This window comes from Rana temporaria, chromosome 8 (assembly GCF_905171775.1).
Source record: "Rana temporaria chromosome 8, aRanTem1.1, whole genome shotgun sequence".
In the NCBI taxonomy this organism is placed as follows: domain Eukaryota; kingdom Metazoa; phylum Chordata; class Amphibia; order Anura; family Ranidae; genus Rana; species Rana temporaria.
In genome coordinates this window covers 33,913,123-33,938,743 of record NC_053496.1, presented here as the reverse complement: position 1 = coordinate 33,938,743, position 25,621 = coordinate 33,913,123, and the positions used below count along the sequence as shown (strand labels likewise).

The window sequence follows — 25,621 nt, the reverse complement described above, 5'->3', positions numbered from 1 at the left end:
TGGGTCTGCCACACTCCAGTCTATAGGGGAGGCCTTTGCGTCATCTGCTATAATCTTTTTATATGAACTATAAACTGAAGGACATATGAGTAAATGGCTGTGGAACGAATCATTTGAGTTTCCATTATTTCTTATGGGGACATTCGCTTTGATATACAACTGCTTTCGATTACAAGCATGTTTCTGGAACAAATTGTGCTCGCAATCCAAGGTTTTACTGTAATTATCTCCCCTATTCCAAAGATGGGGCATTGTTTGCTCCCAGTGAGTACAGTCGCCCCCCCCCTTTAGAGTCTTAAGGCCATAAAACTGACCCTTTGCTTAGAAAGTTTGGAGACCCTTGCTATAAACGATGGATGGCCATACATTTTCTAACTGCATATGGCAGTTCAAGGCATGGGAATACCACAGGAACTTTTTTTTTTTCACAGCAGTTATTTTCCTTTCTGAATAGTTATTTTATGGTCAGTTTAGATGCAAATACAGCTTAGCGTAGGGGGCAGGGACATAGAGAACGGATCGAGGAGTTGGTAAATTGACTCTTCACTCCAGCCTCATCTCTCGAAAATCCAATATTCTATGCGGCATTGAGATTTACGGCTTTTTACGGGCGGTGATTATATGCGCTCTAAAATTAAAGATGTGGCAGACCTTGGTGTCGCACAGTGCGTCTTTGTCATCGCCCAGCTAGAGCCGTAGCACCTAACAAATTCAGTAATAACAACAATAATATCGGTCCTATAAAGCACCTAATGTCTCGCGGCGGGGTCTCGCTTCATGGAGGAAGCAGACGCCGGAGCCTCGCACACTACTGAGAGGTTAGCCTGACCTTGCCGCAAAGGTTTATTGTGGCAGGACGCTGGATTTGTGATCTCTCAGACAAATACATCACAGACTGATGCTGGAATAGACCGGCATTAGCCGCAGAGAGTTCAATAGTTGATGTGTAAGGTGTGTTTGATAAATTATATATAGCAAATAGAATGTTGTCACACCTTAAAGGGTTCATGGCTGCCCTCTCCATCCTTCTCTCCATTGTAAGTCACTAACCTGCCATAGGCAATACAGGGAAGAGCAGCAGGGCTACTTTAAATAGATAAACCTTACATTGGTAGTCAGTGGGAAGAATGTTCCTTACATTGGTAGTCAGTGGGAGGAATGCCCCTTACCAGGGGTGGACTGACAACTCATGGGGCCCCCGGGCAATAGAAGATTATGGGGACCTGGGCTTAGAGATGGCCACCATGCCAGGAGGAAGTGCAAAGGCGAGGGAAGCTAAAATCTCAGGATTTTCACATCAAAAGCATGTCGGTTTCAGACATATCAGGGACAAATGTAAAACAAAAATGATTTTTAAATACTGTCCCTGGTTTTACTGAGCCTGGCAACCCTGATGGGGCCCCTTAGTGGCATGGGGCCCTCGGGCACTGCCCAAGTGCACAAATGGTCAGTCCGCCTCTGCCCTTGCATTGGTGATCAGTGGGAAGAATGCTCCATACACTGGTGATAGGTGGGAAGAATTCTCCTTACATTGGTGGTCAGTGGGAATAATTCTCCTTACATTGGTGGTCAGTGGGAAGGCTGCCCCCTTACATTGGTGGTCAGTGGGAAGAATGTTCCTTTCATTGGTGATCAGTGGGAAGAATGTTCCCTACATTGGTGATCAGTGGGAAGATTGTTCCTTACATTGGTGATCAGTGGGAAGAATGTTCCTTACATTGGTGGTCAGTGAGAAGAATGTTCCTTACATTGGTGGTCAGTGGGAAGAATGTCCCTTACATTGGTGGTCAGTGGGAAGAATGTTCCTTACATTGGTGATCAGTGGGAAGAATGTTCCTTACATTGGTGATCAGTGGGAAGAATGTTCCCTACATTGGTGATCAGTGGGAAGAATGTTCCTTACATTGGTGATCAGTGGGAAGAATGTTCCTTACATTGGTGATCAGTGGGAAGAATGTTCCTTACATTGGTGATCAGTGGGAAGAATGTTCCTTACATTGGTGGTCAGTGGGAAGAATGTCCCTTACATTGGTGGTCAGTGGGAAGAATGTTCCTTACATTGGTGATCAGTGGGAAGAATGTTCCTTACATTGGTGGTCAGTGGGAAGAATGTCCCTTACATTGGTGATCAGTGGGAAGAATGCCCCCTTACATTGGTGGTCAGTGGGAAGAATGCCCCCTTATATTGGTGGTCAGTGGGAAGAATGCCCCCTTATATTGGTGGTCAGTGGGAAGAATGCCCCCTTACATTGGTGGTCAGTGGGAACAATGCCCCTTATATTGGTGGTCAGTGGGAATATTTCCCACCTTAAAGTGGTAGCCACTAGGAAGAAAACCCCTTTTATAGGTGTGGTCGTTAGAAAGAATCTTTCTTACTGGCAGACTCCGCCAGCGGATCCGCCTGCTCAGCGGGAGATCTCTCCGCAGATCCATGCTGAGCAGGCAGATCACAGGTCTGTGTCTGCTCCACTTATGCAGGGCGGACACAAACACAGCCCCCTTTCCTCTATGGGCAGTCGGATGTCAATGGACTGCCTGTCCGTTTACATCCAACTGTCATCCGATCCGATCTGCCAGACTCCTTAACAGGAACCTTTTATGGGGGGATCCTCAGGCACTTTTTTTTAATGAAAGCTGCAGATTTGTAGGGTAAAAAAATGTGACTTTTGAAATTGCTAGTAGTAGTCAAGTAAATTGCAGCTTCTCCAAACCTCTTTTACTTTTGAAATGTCTTTTGAAATTAAACGACCATGTTGAAGATTATATGAGGTTTTTAGTGACTGGGTTTACATCTGCTTTGGAAAGCTCCTTCTCCAGTTTCCCTCCAGTACAAACTATGGAGTATTTCTGGTTTCTGATGCAGTAATGTATCAGGGTGGAAACTAGATATGTTTGCAGGAATAGAAGAGTAAATTGTTTTCATTAACTGAATCAATAGAATGTTTGCATCTTTTTCACTTTCTCTCCTTACTTTAGCTTATCCTAATATTTTCCTCTTTTTCAGCCCAAAACTGCTCAGGGTTCCGCACCTGTGCACAGTGCCTGGAGCACCCCGGCTGTGGATGGTGTAACGATCCTTCAAATACCGGAAAGGGACAGTGCATAGAAGGCTCATCCAGGGGTCCTATGAAGCCCCAGGGGAGGCACTCCAGTGAGATGGTCCTGGATACTGGCCTGTGTCCCAGAGAGAAAAACTATGAGTGGTCTTTTGTACACTGCCCAGGTAAGAGTGACACCACCCAATACCAGGCCAACCACGGGGGTATTACTGCCCCATTATCACAGCATCTTCTGTTAATATATGAAATCTTATTTAAAATGCATTGTTTACTGTGAAAATGACAATTGCAGTTTGGGAGTTAACCACAAGGGGGCCCTGAAGGGGTTATGTGTGACCTAATATGTGTTTACAACTGTGGGGGGGTGTGGCTGTAGGTGTGACGTCATCGATTGTGTATCCCTATAAAAGGGATCACACGATCGATGACGCTGCCACAGTGAAGAACGGGGAAGCTGTGTTTACATACAGCTCTCCCCGTTCTTCAGCTCCGGGCACCGATCGCGGCACTCCATCGGTGATCGGGTCCACGGGTCACGGAGCTTCACAGCACTGTATATAAATGTATAATACAGTTACACCTAATAAATATATATATATATATATATATATATATATATATATATATATATATATATATCTATATCCACTTCAGCCCTGGAAGATTTGGCTGCTCAATGACTATGCCATTTTTTGCGATGCGTCACTGCGTCACCTTACTGACAATTGCGCAGTAATGCGACGTGGCACCCAAAGAAAATTGACATCCTTTTTTTCCCCACTAATAGAGCTTTCTTCTGATGGTATTCGATTACCTCTGCGTTTTTTTTTTTGCACTATAAACAAAAAAAGAGCGAACATTTTGAAAAAAACACAGTGTTTTGTACTTTTTAATTAAATAAATAAATATCCCCATTTAAAAAAAAAAAAAAAAATTAATCAGTTTAGGCCAATATATATTCTTCTACACATTTTAAGTAATAAAAATCGCAATAAGCACCTATAGATTGGTTTGTGCAAAAGTTACAGCGTCTACAAAATTGGGGATAGATTTATGGCATTTTTATTATAATAATTTTTTTTACTAATAATGGCGGTGATCTGCGATTTTTATCAGGACTGCGACATTGCAGCGGACAGATTGGACACTGTTGACACATTTTTGGGACCATTGACAATTATACAACGATCAGTGCTATAAAAATGCACTGATTACTGTGTAAATGTCACTGGCAGGGAAGTGGTTAAGACTAGGGGGCGATAAAGGGGTTAACTGTGTTTTAACTGTAGGGGGATGGGAGTGACTGGGGGAAATGACAGATCGTAGTTTCTAGCTAGTAGGAACTCACAATCTGCCTCTCCTCTCCTCACAGAACTGGGATGTGTGTGTTTACACACATGTCCCTGTTCTGACTCTCGTGCCCGCGATCGCACGTGGCTGGCGTTCATCGTGCCAGCTTAAAGGGATCGACATACAGCTACGACGGTTCGTTGGATCGCGCCGACCTGCTGCCGTATAATGACGGCGGCTGGTCGGCAAGTGGATATATTATACATTTTATATAGCTCTAACATATTTTGTGGTGCTGTACAGAGAACACTTATCCATTTACATAAACCTCTTCACCAGAAGAGCTTGCGCTCTAATATCCTACCACAATCGCACACTATTATTAATATACATTTATTTAGCTATGATGTATCCACTAGTGCTGTCCAGAGAACACCTAGCTAAACACATTAGGGGCAGATCCACGTACCTCTGCGCCGGGCGCAGCGTATCTAAGATACACTACGCCGCCGTAACTTTTTTTTTTTTTTTCGAATCCTGAAAGAATTTGCGCCGTAAGTTACGGCGGCGTAGTGTATCTTTGGCGGCGTAATGGAGCGCCATTCAAATCTCTGTGATGGGGGCGTGTTTTATGTTAATGCGTCATGACCCGACGTAAACAACGTTTTTTTTTAACTGCGCATGCGCCGTCCGTGGGGGTATCCCAGTGCGCATGCTCGAAATTAACCCGGAACAAGCCAATGCTCACGACGGTGACGTCATTTTACGCAAATCCCTATTCGCGAACGGCTTACGCAAACGACGTAAAAAATTCAAAATTGTACGCGGGAACGACGGCCATACTTAACATTGAGTACCCCTCATAACAGCAGCTTTAACTATACGTCGGAAACAGTCGAACGCAAACGACGTAAAAAAAAGCGCCGGCCGGTTGTACGTTCGTGGATCGCCGTAACTAGCTAATTTGCATACTCGACGCGGAATTTGATGGAAAAGTCACCTAGCGGCCGCCGAAAAATTGCAGCTTAGATCCGACGGCGTACGAAGACGTACACCTGTCGGATCTAGCCGAGATGCCGTCGTATCTTGTTTTGAGGATACAAAACAAAGATACGACGCGCAAAATTTGAAATTACGCGGCGTATCAAGAGATACGCCGGCGTAATACCTTTGTGGATCTGCCCCATTAGTCTCTGCACCAGATGAGCTTACACTCTAAGGCAGGCCATAGATGGTGCAAATTACTTTCCAGCAACCATGGTGGTGGGAGCAGGCGAGGGAAGACAGAGTGATTAGACCAGGGGGCCCCTCACACTGTGTGCAGAACTACAAGTCCCATCATGCCTCTGGGAGTAATTATAACTGCCAGCCTTGCAATGCCTCATGGGAAATGTAGTTCCACGACAGCTGGAGGGCCCCAGGTTGCCTACCCTTGGATTAGCCTGACAGTGATTAGAAGACAGTGATCATCGCTTGTGGCTATGGCAGCCGCTAGCAATAATCGCTTGAGAATCCAGCAGGCTGGTTGTACCCAAGTTGGTACATTCCGCCTGCCAATTAACGGTTTGAATCTCGACCGATTAAGCTGGAATTGTGTATGGCTGACCTAATGTCCCCCCCATAGTCACACACTAATATTATTATACATTTATATATCTCTGACATATTCCGTAGTGCTGTACAGAGAATATGAAACCACTCACATGAGTCCTGACTAAATGGTACACAATACCCTTAGAATCCTCTCTGTACTGGTGAAGGATGTTTTATACTGTCATCAGGCAGAGCGGGTATTGGAGATTGTATCCCGGTGAAGAGTGTTTGTAGCTGTTGAGTTCATCGGTCAATAATTCTTATATTTCATATTCCTGTTTGCTGCAAATGTAATAAAACATTCACTATGTGCCGTGTATTTGCAGTTTGAGTATGTGGATCTCCTTTGATTTAATCAGACACATTATTTGCCACTTGTCAGCCCAGAGGGTACATCACAGAGAGACATAAAAAGGTCATATAAGGAGATTAAAGCGGGGGTTCACCCTATCGACGGGAAAAAAAAAAAAAAATTTCTCTTATCGTCCATGGACGGACACAGCTCCTTAAATCTTGACAAGTGGGTTATGTTCCCTGTTTACAGGAGAGGACTAGGCAGAAACATGTTAAATAGTTAAATACATGTTACATTAACAGAGTTGAACAGCCCCGCCCAGGGGGCGGTCCCTCCAGACATAACCCTCCTCACTGCAGCTTGCAGCCTCAGTTTCGTTCTGCCTAGCAAAGGAGAAGGACGTATGGCTCCCTTTGGGCCCAGCGCCCTGAGGAGAAATTTTATTTTATTTTACTTTACTTTTTCTTGAAGAATCTTCTTTCAACTGTTGGCTGAGAGACAGGCTGGATATTATAGATCCTTGTAGTCTACTCAGTCCGACCAGCAAGCGTGGGCACACCTTTGCAAAGAGGCTTGGTCTGCCACGCCATACCTCATGACTCCTGAGGTGGCCGGTGAGCTTTGCTCCGAGGTCCACATATGACTGGGCTGTGGTGTTGTCTCACTCACAGTGGACCGGGCCGACAGCTACCTCCATTGCGGTTGTAGGTCTGTCAGGAATGCGTCAGCGAGTCCTCGCTCGGACGGGTAAGTACAGTCCCTCCTGCTTCGGTGGGTTGGTACAGCTGGGCATTCCTGGGGTTCGGGGGTCCCTTCCCCTTACTTCCCTGCTCCTTTCCCTTGCTGCATTGCTAACATTGCCGCTGTCAGGGGGGAGGGGGCCTTCCTGAGGGGACTGTGTTATCTGGCCTGTGTTTTTTCTTTTTTGTATTGGGCTTTCCTGTGAGGTAAAAAGCCCTGTGATGAGCACAGATGTTTATGATTATACTTCAGCAGACGCTGACTGATTGGTGACACCTGTAATGGTTTTGCTTTTTATGCTGTATCTGTGTCTTATCCTTAAATAAAACAGCCCTATGAGGCTTTTCCTGTTTAAACACAGGTCCCTGCAAAAGTTACCTCACGGTTCTTTTCCTCACAGGCAGCGCTGTGCAGTCTCCTCCTGAGGGAGTCCCCTGGTTACCCCTGGTCAGCGCAGCAAGTGGGTGAGAGGCCCTGAATAGGGCTCTAGGAGCTTTTGTCTATTTGTATGGACAGGTGTGCATATTATAATACACACTATATGTAAATATTGGAGTCAGTATCTGGGTCCTTCCCCACATGCTGGTGGTGGCAGCAGGTGTTAGCACCTGTGATTCCCACAGAGTTTTTATTGTTAGTCCTGGACACAGTTTGTGCCAGGGTGGGGGTGGACTGCGGGCGGGCGGTAAAAGAGTGCCCCCTTCCCCCGTTATCCCCTGGGGAATGCTCTGTTATGGAGCCATGGACTAGGTACCTAGTTAAAAAAAAAAAAAAAAAAAAAGCAGAATAAGGCATTTATGGGTGCGCTTTTTACTGCTGCAAGGGACTCTCCTAAGCTGCATAGTGCAAGCTGGGTTTCCGCTGAGGGCTCGGTCTTTTTTGGATCACACAAATCAGACCGCTGTGTAGGTTTTTTCCTTCTGTGCCCTTCTTTGATAATTTCTGAGATGCGGAATGAGAAAAGCCACTGAGGGCTTTTGTAGTCCCTCACCGCCGGGCGGGAACCCCTACTTGTATGGATCTGACTGATAGAAGATCCGAAGTACTGACCCGTTCCATGTTTACCATGCTGGGGTCTGGCTTGCGGCCTATTGTGGCCACTACACTGGGGTCTCAGTGGTCGCTGGCGCTATTTTTTGGGAGATTTTTCAATTACATTGAAAACTCCCATTGGCGCCCATTTTGTCGTAGCCACGCTATGGCGCAGCTTACATTGTGCTGGCCTTTTTCCTGTGGCCGCGTTCTGAACGCTCGGCGGCCATCTTGGAGTAGTCCTGACCCCTAGTGCTGTATACAACTCACAGAGTGAGCATTTTGCACCAGACAGTGGAGGAGCACCGACTCTCTCCTGAGGTTATTAGCCTAGCGGACCAGCTGGTCCAGGGCCTCATATAGGTCTGTGATGCTTCATTGAATGCTGCGCCCTTGTTATCCAGGGCGTCTGTTTCAGAATGGTTTTATGCACACGGTGGTGTAGTGCTTAACTCCATTACTTGGCAGCAAAAGAGTCATTGGTTCGAATCTGCAACCCTCCCAGGCCGTCAAAGGCCCAGCTGGGGGACTAATCTGTCCCTGGGTGCATAAGCCGATCACGCCGGCACCCAAATCCTGCCCTCCTGGCAGCTTGTCTCCGCCGCAAGGGTGTCAGTTAGTGGCCAGGTCTAGTGATCTTGTACAGACGCGTCAGTCGCGCTGGTGGCCCTGTGTTGTCTGTATCGGTGATTTTTTGCCATTCCTCCATGGTAGTTGCTTCCTCGGCCGCTCCACAGAGTGGATGCTGAGGAGATCCCGATGATTCTAATCGCTCCAGATTAATCTCGGCGTCCTTGGTACGCTGATATCGGGCGCCTGGTAGCGGAGGCACCCTGGCGATTGCCAGGGCAGGAGGTTCCTGTCTCAAGGTCCCATACTTCCTCCTGTTGTACAGTCACTGACTTGCTTAACATGGTTATTGGAAGCCAGACTTTAGGTGACCAGGGTCTGTCTGACTCGGTCATCTCAACAGGGCACCGTAGTCTTCTTCCGGAGGATCTACCGTCGCACCTCTCTTGGTGCGAAGGGATGGAGTGACGTCCACGGGCGTACTTTCAATGTCCAGGGTCCTGCTGTTTTTAAAGCTTGGATTGGATCTAAAAATTGCTTAAAGCACCGTTTGGGGGCAGATTTCAGCCTTGGCTGTGTTCTTTTAGTGGCCTTTTTGCGGCCCGTTCCCTGGTGGGTCCCCTTTTTTTGTGTGCAAAGGGTTTGTCATATACTTTCCCCTCTTGGCCCATCTCTTCCCCCATGAGTTTTGACTCTGGTGCTCTCGGTTCTTCAGGAACCTTCCTTTTGGAAACATCAGAGAGATTTTCTCTTGACACTATCTCAGAAGGTGGCCCCTTTAGTGGCCTTTACCTCTGTTAGAGGGGTTTCTGAGTTGGCGGTCTTGTCTTGCAAGCCGCCATGCTTGATCCCCCATAAGGATTAGGTGATGGTGCGCCCGCGACCTTCCCTTCTTCCGAAGGAGGTTTCGGCCTTTCATACTTTAGGCGTGGTACGCGCTTTGCGGGTATACCAGCCTACTACGGCTCCATCTCGGAGCTTCTGACTCTCTTTTGTGTCGGTGTCTGGTCCACAAAAGGGCCTGGCGGTCTCGTCGACCACCATTTCTCGGTGGATCGGGCAGGCCGTCATACAGGCCTATGCTCCTAAGGGCGGGCCCCCCTTTCCGGTCACGGCACTTTCGACCAGGGCAATTGGTGCTTCCTGGGTTTTTTTTTTTTCCCGACATCATGCGTCGGTCTCACAGGTGTGCGAGGCGGCGATTTGCTCGTCCGTTCACGCTTTTTCCAGAATTTACATGGTTGCTGTGAGTGCATCTTATGATGTTTTTTTCAGCCACTAGTTTTTGCCGGCGGCTGTTTAAAGTTGCACCTCCTCCGTTGAGGAGCTCTGCTTGTTTTGGGGTGAAGTTAAAATTGTTTTTACTGATATATTTCCCACCCCTCGTTTTTTGACACTGCTTGGGGACGTCCCACTTGTCAAGATTTAAGGAGCTGTGTCCGTCCATGGACGATAAGAGAAAATAGGATTTTTTGTACTCACCGTAAAATCCTTTTCTCTGAAGTCCATGGACGGACACAGCTCCCACCCCTCCTTTTTAGGTTTGTACTGCTTGTTACGAACTGAGGCTGCAAGCTGCAGTGAGGAGGGTTATGTCTGGAGGGACCGCCCCCTGGGCGGGGCTGTTCAACTCTGTTAATGTAACATGTATTTAACTATTTAACATGTTTCTGCCTAGTCCTCTCCTGTAAACAGGGAACATAACCCACTTGTCAAGATTTAAGGAGCTGTGTCCGTCCATGGACTTCAGAGAAAAGGATTTTACGGTGAGTACAAAAAATCCTATTTTTTCTTTTACCTTAAAATCAGGCATTGTAGCGCGAGCTACAGTATGCCTGTCCCGAATTTTTTACCCCCGTACTCACCTTGTAGTCGTCCATCGAAGATACCGGGGAATGGGCGTGCCTATGGAGACGGAGGATGATTGACGGCCGGCTCTGGCGCGTCACGCTTCTCCGGAAATAGCCGAAATAGGCTTGGTCTTCACGACGCGTGCGCATAGCCTGTGCGCAGGCGCCGTGAAGAGCCGAGACCTACTCCGGCTGTCTTCGGGGAGAGTGACGTGCCAGGGCCGGCCGTCAATCATCCTCCCTCTCCATAGGCACGCCCATTCCCCGCGGGAGCCGAAATCTACGATGGACGACTACAAGGTGAGTACGGGGTTAAAAAAATCGGGACAGGCATACTGTAGCTCGCGCTACAATGCCTGTCTCGATGGTAAAATGTGTCGGGGGGTGAACTACCGCTTTAATAAAGTGTAACAAAAAATAAGAAATACAAATAACAGTTACAATACAATAGCAAAGCTTCAATTGCTCATATCCTTTTGTATGTACAGTTTTGTGCTAATAATAGTGTTGTACAGTATAACAATAAAGCGATATTAAACCCCAAACCAATAATCTAACACTATTGCAGCTTACCAATCATTAGATGTGGTGGCTGCATTCGTTTTTTCTTTTACATTTCCCTCTGTTTTCACCTGGTGATCTGGCCAGTAAGGCTGCATTCACACCTGATCGTAGGTCGTTCTTTCCGGCGCGTTGTCGCGCATATTCATGCTTATTTGCACGATTGCATACAGCGTCGTCCGACGTTTTTGTACTTCAACGTTTTTTATTTTAGCCAATAGGAAAAATTATCATCTTTTCATCACTTGTTGCTATGTTGGGAGATTCTTTTTATCTTCTGCCTGGGTGAAATGTTCTATTGATTAAAGCGACAAAACGCCCGTAGCAAACGCTCGTTGTCGCGCTAGTCGCGCTAGTCGCTTGAATCAAGCGTTTTCCATTACTTTCTATGGGAAATAGAAACGCTCAAAAACGCCCAAACCGCCCGATTCGCGCAAAAAAGGGTCCGGAACTTGTTTGAGCTTCAGGCGTTCGGCGTCAGGCGTTTTGGAGTGGAGATGTGAACCATCTCCATAGAGAATAATGTATTTTTTCCCCTCTAGCGTTTTTGAGCGTCGCGCTTCAGGCGGCAAAACGCTCAGGTGTGAATGCAGCCTAACACACCTCCTGTATTATGCCGCGTACACACGACCATTCTTCGGGTTTTAAAAAATGACGTCATTAAAAAACGATCGTGTGTGGGCTTCAGAGCACTTTTCACGATCTAAAAAATGGCCATTAAAAATTTCGAACATGCTCTATTTTTTCATGACGTTTTTAACGTTGTCATTTTTAAGGTTGTAAAAAATGATCGTGTGTGGGCTTTAACGACATGAAAAAAACGCGCATGCTCAGAAGCAAGTTATGAGACGGGATGGCTCGTTCTGGTAAAACTACCGTTCTTATGGAGTAAGCACATTCATCACGCTGTAACAGACAGAAAAGTGAGAATCGTCTTTTACTAACACGGAATCCGCAAAAGCAGCCCCAAGGGTGGCGTCATCCGCATGGAACTTCCCCTTTATAGTGCCGTTGTACGCCACTGTGCTTTGCTAGAGCATTTTTTATCACGATCGTGTGTAGTTTTAATGTAGCAACGTCGTTTTAATGATCGGGTTGAACCTTAAAAACGTAATTTTTTAGAACCCGAAAAACGGTTGTGTGTACGTGGCATTAGAAAGCCCCCCACTCTGGATGAAAGAGCAAAGGGGGGGCATCTTTGGAGAGCAGCATTGTCAATCTGGGGGGGGGGGTGTAAAATGTATTAGCAGATTTATATACAATAACAAATTGAAGCGAAACTCCAGCCGACGCTTTATAAGCAGTTACAGCAAACTGTTTTATTCCTTTTTGGGATAAAGGTTTTTTATTAAATAAAAGCTGACCATTGTAAGCATCCCTGCCAGTAGCAATTGGTTGGTCTCAACTCTCTTAACTGCTACATCTGTAGCAGTTAAACATTTTTTTTTGTTGTTGTTGAAAAACTACAGACTTACTGGCCAGATCAACAGGTGAAAGTAAAGGAAAGAAGGCCTAAAAAAAAACACTGAATGCAGCCATCACATCTTAGAATTAATGAGCTGCAATATAATACATGTTTTTATTTGGGTTTAAAACTGCTTTAAAGCTGAACTGCAGACAAAAAGCCAAACACACAGAAGAAATACATTTATGAGAGATGTTTTACCAGTAAAAGGTTTTGCATTTCTGTCCACACAGTCCTGCAAATTTCGCAGCTCTGCCACACATCACAGCCCTGTATTGTAGAGTAGAAAACATGATTTTTCTTTGCTGCAATTTAGGTCTTGACCCTCCCCTAGCCTGTGATTGGGCAGTAGAAGGAGAAGCTTGCTACAGGTCTTGTCCCTCCCCTAGCCTGTGATTGGGCAGTAGAAGGAGAAGCTTGCTACAGGTCTTGTCCCTCCCCTTTCCTGTGATTGGGCAGTAGAAGGAGAAGCTTGCTACAAGTCTTGTCCCTCCCCTTTCCTGTGATTGGGCAGTTAGAAGGAGAAGCTTTCTACAGGTCTTGTCCCTCCCCTAGCCTGTGATTGGGCAGTAGAAGGAGAAGCTTGCTACAGGTCTTGTCCCTCCCCTAGCCTGTGATTGGGCAGTAGAAGGAGAAGCTTGCTACAGGTCTTGTCCCTCCCCTTGCCTGTGATCGGGCAGTAGAAGGAGAAGCTTGCTAAATGTCTTGTCCCTCCCCTTTCCTGTGATTGGGCAGTAGAAGGAGCAGTTTGCTACAGGTCTTGTCCCTCCCCTTTCCTGTGATTGGGCAGTAGAAGGAGCAGTTTGCTACAGGTCTTGTCCCTCCCCTTGCCTGTGATTGGGCAGTAGAAGGAGAAGTTTGCTACAGGTCTTGTCCCTCCCCTAGCCTGTGATTGGGCAGGGAAAGGAAAAGCAGCAGACTGATAAGCTCACCTCTTTTAGCATGTTCATTGTTAGCACATAAGCACTGCAGCACAACTGAATGTGTATGCTTGTGCTGCTTCTCCTTCTACTAGATTGAGCTCTACTGTACAGGGGCCATGATGATTCAAAAAAAGGGAAGGGAAAGGATGAGGAACTAGAGGGAGGAAGAAGGAAAGGTAGAAAGAAGAAGAAAAAAGAAAAGGGAAAAGGGAAGAAGGAGAAAGAGTGAAAAAAAGAAAAAGGGGAGGAAAAAAAGAAAAAGGGGAGGAAAAAAATAGAAGAAATGGGAAAGAAACGTAAGGAGAGCACTCACATGGGCCACATCTGTAAGGTATAAGAGAAGGGAAACAATATCTAACGAGTGGACATTGATGGTCAGACTTTGAGGCCAAGGAAGTAAGTTAAAAAATGTTTAATTTGATAGCATATAAATACAAAAAATACAGAAATAATACAAAAAATTGTTATTATTAGTAGCCACTGTATATTCCTCAGAAGTCGCCAACGCACGTTTCGCCGTGGGGCTTCTTCAGGACGAAGACGAGGAATGCATATTTAGCATAAAGACAGATTTGTGTATGACATATGGTCCTCAGTGGAAGCATCCATAAGGTATATATGATGCACAATGAATGACAACATTCGTCAGGATGCAGTTTTGGCAGGAATTTGCATGCGCAACAACTGGAATCTTTGGTAAGCCAATAGAGGTCAAAACGAAAAATCCATGGGTTGCAGGGCTAGACAGTCCCCGACACACTGCACAGCTCAAAAAAGACTAATTAAAATGATCTTAGGTTTGCTGGGACAGCAGATCGTAGTCGGCATGTATAGCCTATGAAGCCAAATGTTCAGGTCAAAAGTACCGCTGATGAACAAGCGCTGTATTTAAAACAGGAGGCCGTGGAGCGGCGGAAGGTAAAGGTATCTGTGTCCCAGGGTGTACACGAGGCAACACGGACACGTGTTGCCTCGTGTACACCCTGGGACACAGATACCTTTACCTTCCGCCGCTCCACGGCCTCCTGTTTTAAATACAGCGCTTGTTCATCAGCGGTACTTTTGACCTGAACATTTGGCTTCATAGGCTATACATGCCGACTACGATCTGCTGTCCCAGCAAACCTAAGATCATTTTAATTAGTCTTTTTTGAGCTGTGCAGTGTGTCGGGGACTGTCTAGCCCTGCAACCCATGGATTTTTCGTTTTGACCTCTATTGGCTTACCAAAGATTCCAGTTGTTGCGCATGCAAATTCCTGCCAAAACTGCATCCTGACGAATGTTGTCATTCATTGTGCATCATATATACCTTATGGATGCTTCCACTGAGGACCATATGTCATACACAAATCTGTCTTTATGCTAAATATGCATTCCTCGTCTTCGTCCTGAAGAAGCCCCACGGCGAAACGTGCGTTGGCGACTTCTGAGGAATATACAGTGGCTACTAATAATAACAATTTTTTGTATTATTTCTGTATTTTTTGTATTTATATGCTATCAAATTAAACATTTTTTAACTTACTTCCTTGGCCTCAAAGTCTGACCATCAATGTCCACTCGTTAGATATTGTTTCCCTTCTCTTGTACAGGGGCCATATTTGGGTACTTTAAAGCGGTATTAAAGCCCCCTTTGTGATTTTTTACCTACAGGTAAGCCTATAATAAGACTTGCCTGTAGGTAAAATGAATATCTCCTAAACGTGCACCGTTTAGGAGATATTCACACTGTGCAGCCAGTGACATCAGCGGCGAAGGTATGACACCTTGCCGGAACTTCAGAGCTTTGTGCTGGAACCGAGGGCTCCCATGCAAGGTGTGATGTCATCGCGGCTCCGGCCAATCACACAGCTGGAGCGTGCGAACCCGGAAGAAAGACCGGGGGAAGATGTCAGGCTTTCAGCTGTGATAGCGTGCAGCAGGAAGACTTTGTTCTGATCGAAGGTAAATATTTCATAATGTGCTAGTATGTGATGCATAGTAGCACATTATGCAATTGCCTTACAGGTGTTTTTTTTTTCTTTCTGGTTGTTTTTTTTTTTATCAGCATACAACTGTTTACAAATGACATTTAGCCTAGGTTCACACTGCTGCGAATTCAAAATCGCGGTAAAATGCGCGATTTTACCGCGATTTTGCCGCGATTTCGGCCGCAATTTAATGTAAATCGCGGCCCGAAATCGCAAAAAGTAGTACAGGAACTACTTTTTGAAATCGCAGATGCGGCGTCGCACTGATTAGGACAGTGCCATTGCCGACAATTGCCGCCGATTTGAGATGCGATTTGACGTGACAAATCGCATCTCAAATCGTTCCAAATCGTACCCAGTGTGAACCAGGGCTTAATGATGTAATAATGAATACAGCGATAATTTATTTTATTTTATATCTACCTGGAGTTCAGCATAAATCAGAGTTATTTAAATGTTTTAGCAATGAAAAGCAGAACAAAGCAACACATAAAATCGATACCGTCTTTTCATCGTATGTTTAATCTAATTAGTGGGACCTAATTGTCAGAAATTGGGTATTTCACTCACTTCTGTTTGTATCTGGAGCCCCTAGAAATAATTCTGTAATTGATGTATTCATGCCGGTTGTGTGCGAATAGATAAGATGACCGCTTTGTGTTCCCAGATTCTTCTTGTAGAGAATAATACATGACCACACTGCTCAGCCCCCCTTTCCCTCATACATAATACAATGTTTTCCTGCCGTATTTGAATGATTTGACGCCGAACAATATAATTTTATATGTAAAAGACAAATTAAGTGTTGGACCGAGGCCTTTTCCCTTATCGTTTTATTTTTGTAATGTTGCCGCGAGTACATAATTACATTCCAGCTGACAATGTGAAATTCTTATCGCTGGTCTTGCACAAATATTCTCTCCACTTATCAGACTTGATCACAGAAAGGAAGGAACTTTTACACAGTGATTTTATCGGGGTGATTTAAATATGTTCCATTCTGCGGGAATCCTTGAGGTGTGTTTAGCAGCACATAAGACCAAATTGACTCAGGTTTGGTTCAGTGTGTGTGGGCGTCCCAACAGATGAAGTTTTTATTAATTCCTACAGTGAGGAAACTGTGGCAAAGTGCTCCAAAGTCATGCAACCGGTAGGTGGTCATAGATGGTGTCCATTCAGTGCCGGCCCAAGACATTGTGCTGCCTGGGACCAAGAATGAAATGCTGCCCCCCTCCCCCCAGAAAAAAAAATCACGCCAACCAAAAGGCCCCCACATTCATTATTTTATATCATGATAACTAAAGGGGACCCGTCATGGCTCTATACATGTATAAAGGAGTATAAAGAGGATCTGTCATTGCTCTATATATGTATAGGAGTATAAAGAGGACCTGTCATGGCTCTATACATGTATATAGAGGACCTGTCATTTACTCTTTACATGTAAAGGAATATCAAGAGGACCTGTCATGGCTCTATAAATGTATATAGGACTATAAAGAGTACTTGACATGGCTCTATACATGTATAAAGGAGTATAACGAGGGCCTGTCATGGCTCTATAGATGTATAAAGAGAACCTGTCATGGCTCTATACATGTATAAAGAAGTATAAAGAGGACCTGTCATGGCTCTATACATAGTATATAGAGGACCTGTCATGGCTCTATAAATGTATATGGGAGTATAAAGAGGACCTGTCATGGCTCTATACATGTATAAAGGAGTATAACGAGGGCCTGTCATGGCTCTATAGATGTATAAAGAGGGCCTGTCATGGCTCTGTACATGCATATATGCGTATAAAAGGACCTGCCATGGCTCTATACATGTATCCAGGAGTATAAAGGGATCTGTGAATTGCCGGCAGCCACAATGTCTTTTGCGCAAACTAATCAATGCACGCTAATTGTGTTTTTTTTGGTACCAAAAATATGTAGAAGAATACATGTTGGCCTAAACTGAAGAAAATGGTTTATTTTTCTAAATTTTGGGGATATTTATTATAACAAAAAGTTAAAAAATATATATATTTATAGCACAAAAAATAAAAACCGCAGAGGTGATCAAATATCACCAAAAGAAAGCTCCATTTGTGGGGAAAAAAAAGGACATCAATTTTATTTGGGTAGCGGAGCTGGCAGAACGGGCTGGTGGGCATCAGTATGCTGCCCCCCTAAAAGTGCTGCCTGGTACCCATGGTACCACCCGGTCCCATCATAGGGCCGGCCCTGTGTCCATTCTATTACATGTAGACTTGGCCATAGAGCATAATTCTAATACTTGTCATCCCACCCAAATCTAATATCCTGGTGTTTGCTAAACGCTGGAGAGTTAGATCACCTGACAATATCTTCTCTCTCTTGGGGACATCCCTGCACTGATTTTCCATGTTGGCACATCTGCTGTGCCCATTATGAAAGGTTCCCGCCATAGCTGTGCTGAGTTCTCAGGTTTGCTTACCTGCTGTGCCCATTATGAGGGGTTCCCACAGTCCCTGCACTGAGTTTCTGGGTCTGTACACCTGCTGTGCTTATAATAAGGGTTCCCAGATCTGCACACCTTCTGTGTCCATTATGGGGGGGGGGGGGGTTCCCAATGTCCATGCACCAAGTTCCTGGGTTTGGTAAAACTAGCGTTCGTAATGGAGATGGCACATGCGTCACGCTGTAACGGACTGAAAAGCACAAGGCTGAAAAGCGTGAATCGTCGCTCACCAAACTTATACTAAGACGACTGGTATTAAACTTCTCTTTTCTAGTGCCGTCTTATGTGTTGTACGCCACTGCGTTCATGACGTTCAGAATTTCTGACAACATTTGTGTGACCGTGTGTATGCAACACAAGTTTGAGCCAACATCCGTCGGAAATGTATCCACGGTTTTGTTGTCAATGTCCGATCGTCTGTAAGCGGCATAAGGACAGAACACCCAGATTCTTAGAGAGATCCTCTTTTCAGCCTATATAAATTACAGGCCATGCATTATCTCTTAGGAAAGTTTGGGGAAATTGAGAAGACCACATGTGTCCTTGCATGTGTTTTAGTTGTCGGAATTACAGTTGCAGTTTTTCTAATCTGTTATTGACTGATGATGCTGTTTGATGTTGTAGTGACCTCTGACTCTTATTTATTTTTTTCTCTTCCAGCCTGTCAGTGTAATGGGCACAGCACGTGCATCAACAACAACGTGTGCGAGCAGTGCAAGAACCTTACAACGGGTAAACACTGCGAGACCTGCATGCCCGGGTACCACGGTAACCCCACCAATGGCGGCGAGTGCGAAGGTGAGTTACACCGGTTACCTATCATCTGCCATGTCTAATGTCATAATGCTGCTGACTGAGCATAGGCTGATGACGTGAATGTTGCTTAATTTCAGGAGATGATACACTTGTTGAGGAATTTGGTATGATTTGGGGAATGTTGAGGAAGAGGAACCATTGAAATAAAACATACATTGTTCTGATTCCGTTAGGGGTGGCTTTGCGCTTGTGTCAATATGGTTTCAGCTTCACACACCTTTGATATCATTGAGAATTATTTAGGTGCAGTTAACCTGCTTCAAGTGGGTATGGAAGTGTAAAATCTGTCTGACCCTCCTGATGCAGGGTTCAGGAGTGCGTTACGCTCAGAATGCAGGGATCAGGCGTGGGTTGCACTCAGAATGCAGGGATCAGGAGTGCGTTAGGCTCACAATGCAGGGTTCAGGAATGCGTTGAACTCAGGATGCAGGGATCAGGATAGCGTTGCTCTCAGAATGCATGGATCAGGAGTGCGTTAGGCTCACAATGCAGGGTTCAGGAGTGCGTTGAACTCAGAATGTGTGGATCAGGAGTGCGTTGCGCTCAAAATGCATCATGGATCAGGAGTGCTTTAGGCTCACAATGCAGGGTTCAGGAGTGCCTTGCGCTCAGAATGTTAATTAAAATGTTAATTTGGCCAGCTCCTTCTCCTGCCCTCCCTTCACTGATGACAGCGGCGGAGGAGGCTGGGTGGGTGGAGAGAGAAAGACCAGGACATGGAAGGCGTGGCGAAGAAGGCTGGGTAGAGAGAGAAGGACCGGCACGTAGAAGACGGGGTTGGCAGCAGTGAATCAGCAATCAGAAAAGCAGGTGCCATGTTTGTCATGTCCTCTGAACCTTGCAAGGGACACCTTGCTTCAAAGTCCACCATCACACAATGGCTAAGGAATCTGATTGCAATAGCTTACATTCTCAAAGAAAAATCTCCTGTGATTTTTGCACCCATTTTACCAGATCGGCAGGAGTTTCCTGTGAATTTTGGCATCAAGCAGCTGTGTAAGTCCACCGCCTGGTCTTCTGGTCATACTTTTCCAGAGTTTACCAGGTGGCTGTCCAGAGAAATTTTGGGCACAAGCTTCATGCAGCAGCACTCTGAAATTGGGTCTTCTGACCCTTCTTATTTGGGCCTGTTGACACAGTTATTGCCTAATTGTTGCCCACCCTTCCTATTTATTGCCTGAGAACATGCCATGGCTTATGAATAATCTGCCTGTGTACTGTAAGATTAAGATAAGAGGAATGTTGATTTACCTGTAAATTCCATATCTTTCAATACAGCACAGGACACAGGCCACCCTTCTTACATTCCTTTTCTTTTTCTGAATTGCTTGCTACAAAACGTAGGACTCACCGAGTGGGTTTAGGGTGATTGGTGGGGTAGGGGAGACACGTGGGGGGTATGTCTTCCTAAAGCTTTGCCAGTGTCCAATCCCCTCAAGGTACTACCTATAACCCAGGGTGTATGCATACTCATCCTGTGTTATATACTATACTCCAAATTTGGAATTGCCTGTGTTCTATACTATACTGCAAGATATGGAATATACAGATAAGTTAAAAATCCTTTTTTTATTTATGCTTAAAGAGTGATGTTGCAATTGTCTGTGAGATCACTTAATACAGTAAAAGAAGCTATTCATTGATGCTGCAGTTATGTATATTGCCACCTGATAGCGTGAAAGAAGCAATTCAATGTTAATCAAAGTGTCAAACGCTGCTAAAAGTCTACCTCTGGTGCTGTAAATGGTTGGATGTTGATACTTGATGAAATAACAGTTTCATATCGGGCTCAGAGGGGTCTTGCAACAATAAATACTACAACTAGATAATGGAATTTTGCTGCGTTCTTAATGTTCTTCCTCAATAAATCTTACAAGTGTAGTAATGGCAATGGCCGTGTCGCTGTGGGATCTGATGCGGAGTGTTCTGTACATCGCCCGGAATCGATGCGGGGTGATGTATGGTGGACAGTACAGGTGGCGGCATTTGAGACGGCCTATTGTTTATTTAATGCTGGAATAGATTAATAAGTTATAACCAACAAATCTTGATCAGCTTCTGAACTGTATAACAACGTCCTGCGAGACGACCCGGGCAGAAAGATATTGATATACAAAATCTTTTCAAAAAATCGTGTACTTGAGGATGGAGCTGAGCAGGGAGGCGGAGGGAGATGTGTCGGAGAACCTGAACCTTTATAGTAAAAGAATAAAATAGAAAGTACAAAAGGAAAACAAAACTCATGTCGTGATCTCAACACCTATAAACTGTGTACACCACAGCGTTGCATAACATGGGTAGAACAAGCCCCTTAAAGCGGAGGTTCACCCTCAAACATAACTTTCTATTAATCATATCCGAATGCAGAATAAAGGATTGTAGCGTTGTCATTTTTTTGTCAATCTGTACCCTTACCTGTATTCTGCTTGACTTCCGGGTCTTCTTCCCTGCGGGGAGTGGGCGTGTCGCTCCTTTCCCCCCGACGACTCTATGCGTAATGCGAGCTGTGCGCAAGGTCTCCTGGGAGTGACGTATCCACACTCACAGGAGACCATCCGACCGTAATAGCTAGGCGCGTATTCTCGCGCTAGCTCGAGTGTCACGTGACGCGGGAAGCGGGTCACATGACTCGCAAAGTGCGTCATGTGACGAGGGCGCATTCACCGTATCCCGGAAGCATTTGCTTGTGGGATTCAGACTGCCCACAAGCAAAATGGAAACGTCCATCACAAGTTTTTATAAAGTATCGTTTCCTGCAGCATGACTATGCGGACAGCTGTAATTTTAGGACACGCGAGTGCCGGAGTAATAAAGGTAACTCTTTAAGCAGGCCATACACGGTCGAATTTCGAACAAATCTTTTCTTTTTCTATTTCTTTTCAAAATAAGAAAGTTTTTTTTTTTTTTTGTGATCCGATGATGCCACCATTGATTTTCGAAATTTGGCCGACCAAACCTTCATGTTGCACGATTCTCCCATCATTGATCAGAAAATCGTTTGTTTTTCATAAAATTTCCAACATGTTGGATTTCTCAAATTTGTTTGCCGCACGAAAATCGGCTGTTGCTGCAGCCCACTAACGATGCAAAATTCGTACGAAAATTCTTTGATATGATTTTCGAAAGAAAATTCTTTCGAAATTCAAACCGTGTATGTCCGCCTTCACTCTTCCTTTTAACAAGCGCTGTCCATCACTACTCCTCTATTTCTGGTCCACAAGCATGAGCTGCAGTGTAGGGAAAGCATTACCTTCTGAGCAGCGCTGCTACACAATACTTCCCAGTAGCCTTTACAGTGTGCATAATAAGTAGAGGAATCTTAATAACTCTATTAGCTAATCAGGTCATATGTATTAATATGGACTGTTATAAGCCCCTCCTCCTAGTAGTGTTATATGTTTTTTTCCTAACCCCTGTAAATTTCACTTTACCTGGCCAGTCTAGTCTGTTACAGGAAGTAGAAAAATAATATACGGTCTACTGGCAGGATCAACAGGAAAAATAACTGACTCAGAAATAAAGAAACTGCTATGGTAATACTACTGACAAACTGATTCACGTATGTCCTTTTTTCCCCCCCTAGATTTTGACTTTAAAGTGATTGTAAAGTCTAGTTTTTTTTTTTCGCCCTCTAAAAATAGTAAACATGTCATACTTGCCTCCTCTGTGCAGTTGGTTTTGCACAGAGCAGCCCAGATCCTACTCTTCTCAGGTCCCTCGTCGGCTCTCTTGGTCCCATCCTCCTGTCGGTGCAAGCAGCTTGTTATGGGGGCACCCGAGCCAAAACGCAGCTCCCTGTGGCCATTCAGACATGGAGCCCTGGTTTGGCCCCACCCCTCTCGCTCCTGATTGGCTAACTGACTTTGACAGCAGCTGGAGCTAATGGTGCCACCGATGTGCCTCAGCCCTTCAGGAGGAGAGTCCCAGATGGCCCAGGCATTCCTGGACATTGCTGGAGAGATATGAAGCTTAAGTACGTATTAGGGGGGTGCTGGGGCGGCTGCTGCATACAGAAGATTTTTTATCTTAATGCATAGAATGTATTAAGATAAAAAACCTGACTTTACAACCCATTGAAAGATCACTTGAAGGAGAAGAACAGAGAAAGCTTGTTTGGCTGTACTTCTCCTCCGGGTCACAGGAGTGCAGTTTGCTCTGCACTCCTGTGACCTGTTTTAAGCAGACAGCGAGCTGAAACCCACTGTCGGCTGATGTCACAGAGCTGGTCTAGGTTTGGGAAAGATCGTAACCATCCACCCACATGCCTGGAGCGGCACATGGCTTAGGCTTTCGGCGAGCCGTTCAGAGCCTGAGCTGGTCGCTTCTGCCCTCTTCACAGGAGGAGCAGAGCAGACAGCGGTGACTGACAGTGACCAGCTCTATGCTCAGGGAGAACCGAGCGATCAGCAGTGTTTGAACATTCGGTTCTCAGCCTTAGAGCCGGCAGGGTACGGATGCAGAATTGGACTTATGCTGCATATACCTAGATAAGTATGTTTCTAAAATAAAAAATAATTCTATACTTCTCTCTTAACTATTTTCTGTATCGGATGAATCCGCTAACAAATTGTAATCTAGCACTCCAAAGTCAGGAGTGCAGACAGGCAGCTGTGCAAACTTTGGTCAGGCTCCTACCTGCTGGTTTATGACCAGCCTGAGGATCCGTTTGGTGTAGAAGCGAGCGTGTTATTTCTGTGATTTAACATATCAGGAATCAAGGAATAAATCCTTTGTGTTCCATAGCTGCTTCTTTTCTAATATTCACAGTTTAACTGATCAGTGCACAGTAATAGCTCGGCTGTTGTATAAAGTAGCAAATTGCTTTTAGATTTTCCCCAGATTGAAAGTTTGCTGGGTAAATTACCCGGAAAATAGCTCAGATTCATGTGGAAAGAATCTGCACCTTCTGTGAAAATCAAAAGGAGCTTAAAGATGAACTCCAACCTTACCTTTTTTTTCCCCATACTTTTCCCAGAAGTCCTTTTTTGTGTTGAAACTGATTAGACCTCATGTTCAGGCCTCATGTTCGTGCATGTCAAACGTTTAGCCATTCATTCATTTTATTGGCCACAATAGTCATTTATTCTAGCTGTTAAAATGAATGAACTCTCAAGCGCCACACACGTCTAGCATTTAGGCTTGTTTATATTGATTTACATGCGTTTACATGCTTTGGCCATTTTTGTTCCCAAATGCTCCTCTCCTTCGATTTTGATGCATTCAGGTTTCTGCCCCTAAATTAGGGTGACCACATTTCCAAACTGCCATTCAGGGACACCCCTCCCTCTCACCTTCCCCAAAAAAAGTTGAGGGGGGGCAGCTAATGTAGTCTCTGGGTTGATGGGGAATTTGGTGGCGGGTTATTTTTTTGTCAGGTGAATGTACCACTTGCCTCCAGATACAGTGCCGCTGTCACTCCCTCTGTATGAGCACGTGCGTAGAAGGAAAGGAGTGGCGTCACAATCTGGAGAGTGAAGATCACACCAGTCCCTGCTGCTTGCCGCTGGGTGCCGGAGAAGGAGGTGCAGAGGTGGGCGGGGACAGCAGTGCTGCACTAGGCACAGGCCTCGCTCCTGGTCTCACTGTCTGATAGTAAATTGTCACTGGTTGCTAGATGCCAGGCAGTGCTGGTCCTAGCAACCAGTTCCAGAAATGTAGTGATTAGTTAGTAGGGTGGCTGTGTCCTCCATTTCATTCCGGGACATTGTATTGTCCCAGAATGAAGATGCCCGGGACCCAGGACAGACATGTCAATTGCGGGACAGTCCCGGGCAATCCGGGACACGTGGGCACCCTACCCTAAACGCTCCTGCTTCTAAATGCCCGTAAATGCTTGGACACATAGGTTAACATAGAGGGGCTTTTAGGGGCAGAAAAAAAAAAGTAAAACAGGCATTGGACAGCTGCAGTGTGTGTGAAACTTTACTCCTTATTCCCTGCCAACTTGCTTATCCGCAATCTAGCCCTTTGAAGTTACAGCAGCTGTCTTGATCTTCATTTCCTGTCTGAACAGCCTAAATCGTCATCAATCCCTGTCCTTTTGATCTTTCCTATCTTTTGCCCGCTTCTCACAGCTATTAGCCTTCTCTGCCATCAATTATATTTGCTCTTGTGTGTGGGCATGAGCTTTAGGGCTGATGCGAGTCACTGTACTGCTGTTCCTGAGCCTTATATGAAAGAACATATCAGCTGCATTCCTTTAGATGTGCATGCTTCTCTGCTCACCTGTGCAATCTGCTGATCAGTTGCTTAACCACTTACCCCCCGGAACATATTGCTGCCTAAAGACCAGAGTACTTTTTGCGATTCGGGACTGCGTCGCTTTAACAGACAATTGCGCGGTCGTGCGACGTGGCTCCCAAACAAAATTGGCGTCCTTTTTTTCCCACAAATAGAGCTTTCTTTTGGTGGTATTTGATCACCTCTGCGTTTTTTATTTTTTGCGCTATAAACAAAAATAGAGCGACAATTTTGAAAAAAATGAATATTTTTTACTTTTTGCTGTAATAAATATCCCCCAAAAATATATAAAAAAACATTTTTTTTCCTCAGTTTAGGCCGATACGTATTCTTCTACATATTTTTCGTAAAAAAAATCGCAATAAGCGTTTATTGATTGGTTTGCGCAAAAGTTATAGCGTTTACAAAATAGGGGGTATTTTTATGGCATTTTTATTAATATTTTTTTTACTAGTAATGGCGGCGATCAGCGATTTTTTTTTTCGGTATTGCGACATTATGGCGGACACTTCGGACATTTTTGACACATTTTTGGGACCATTGGCATTTTTATAGCGATCAGTGCTATAAAAATGCATTAGATTACTATAAAAATGCCACTGGCAGTGAAGGGGTTAACACTAGGGGGCGGGGAAGGGGTTAAGTATGCCTGGGTGTGTTCTTACTGTGGGGGGGGGGTGGCCTCACTAGGGGAAACACTGATTTTCTGTTCATACATTGTATGAACA

At 45.1% G+C, this 25,621-nt stretch overlaps 1 protein-coding gene across 1 annotated transcript in view; it reads left to right on the top strand.

The window, feature by feature from the left end:
- Positions 1-25,621, top strand: part of ATRNL1 (attractin like 1) — an 859,416-nt gene that overhangs the window by 325,826 nt on the left and 507,969 nt on the right. Inside the window, exons 18-19 of the mRNA XM_040361535.1 lie at positions 3,005-3,223; positions 18,498-18,635. Of these exons, the coding sequence (XP_040217469.1) occupies positions 3,005-3,223; positions 18,498-18,635 (357 nt within the window). The remainder of the gene's footprint in view (positions 1-3,004; positions 3,224-18,497; positions 18,636-25,621) is intronic.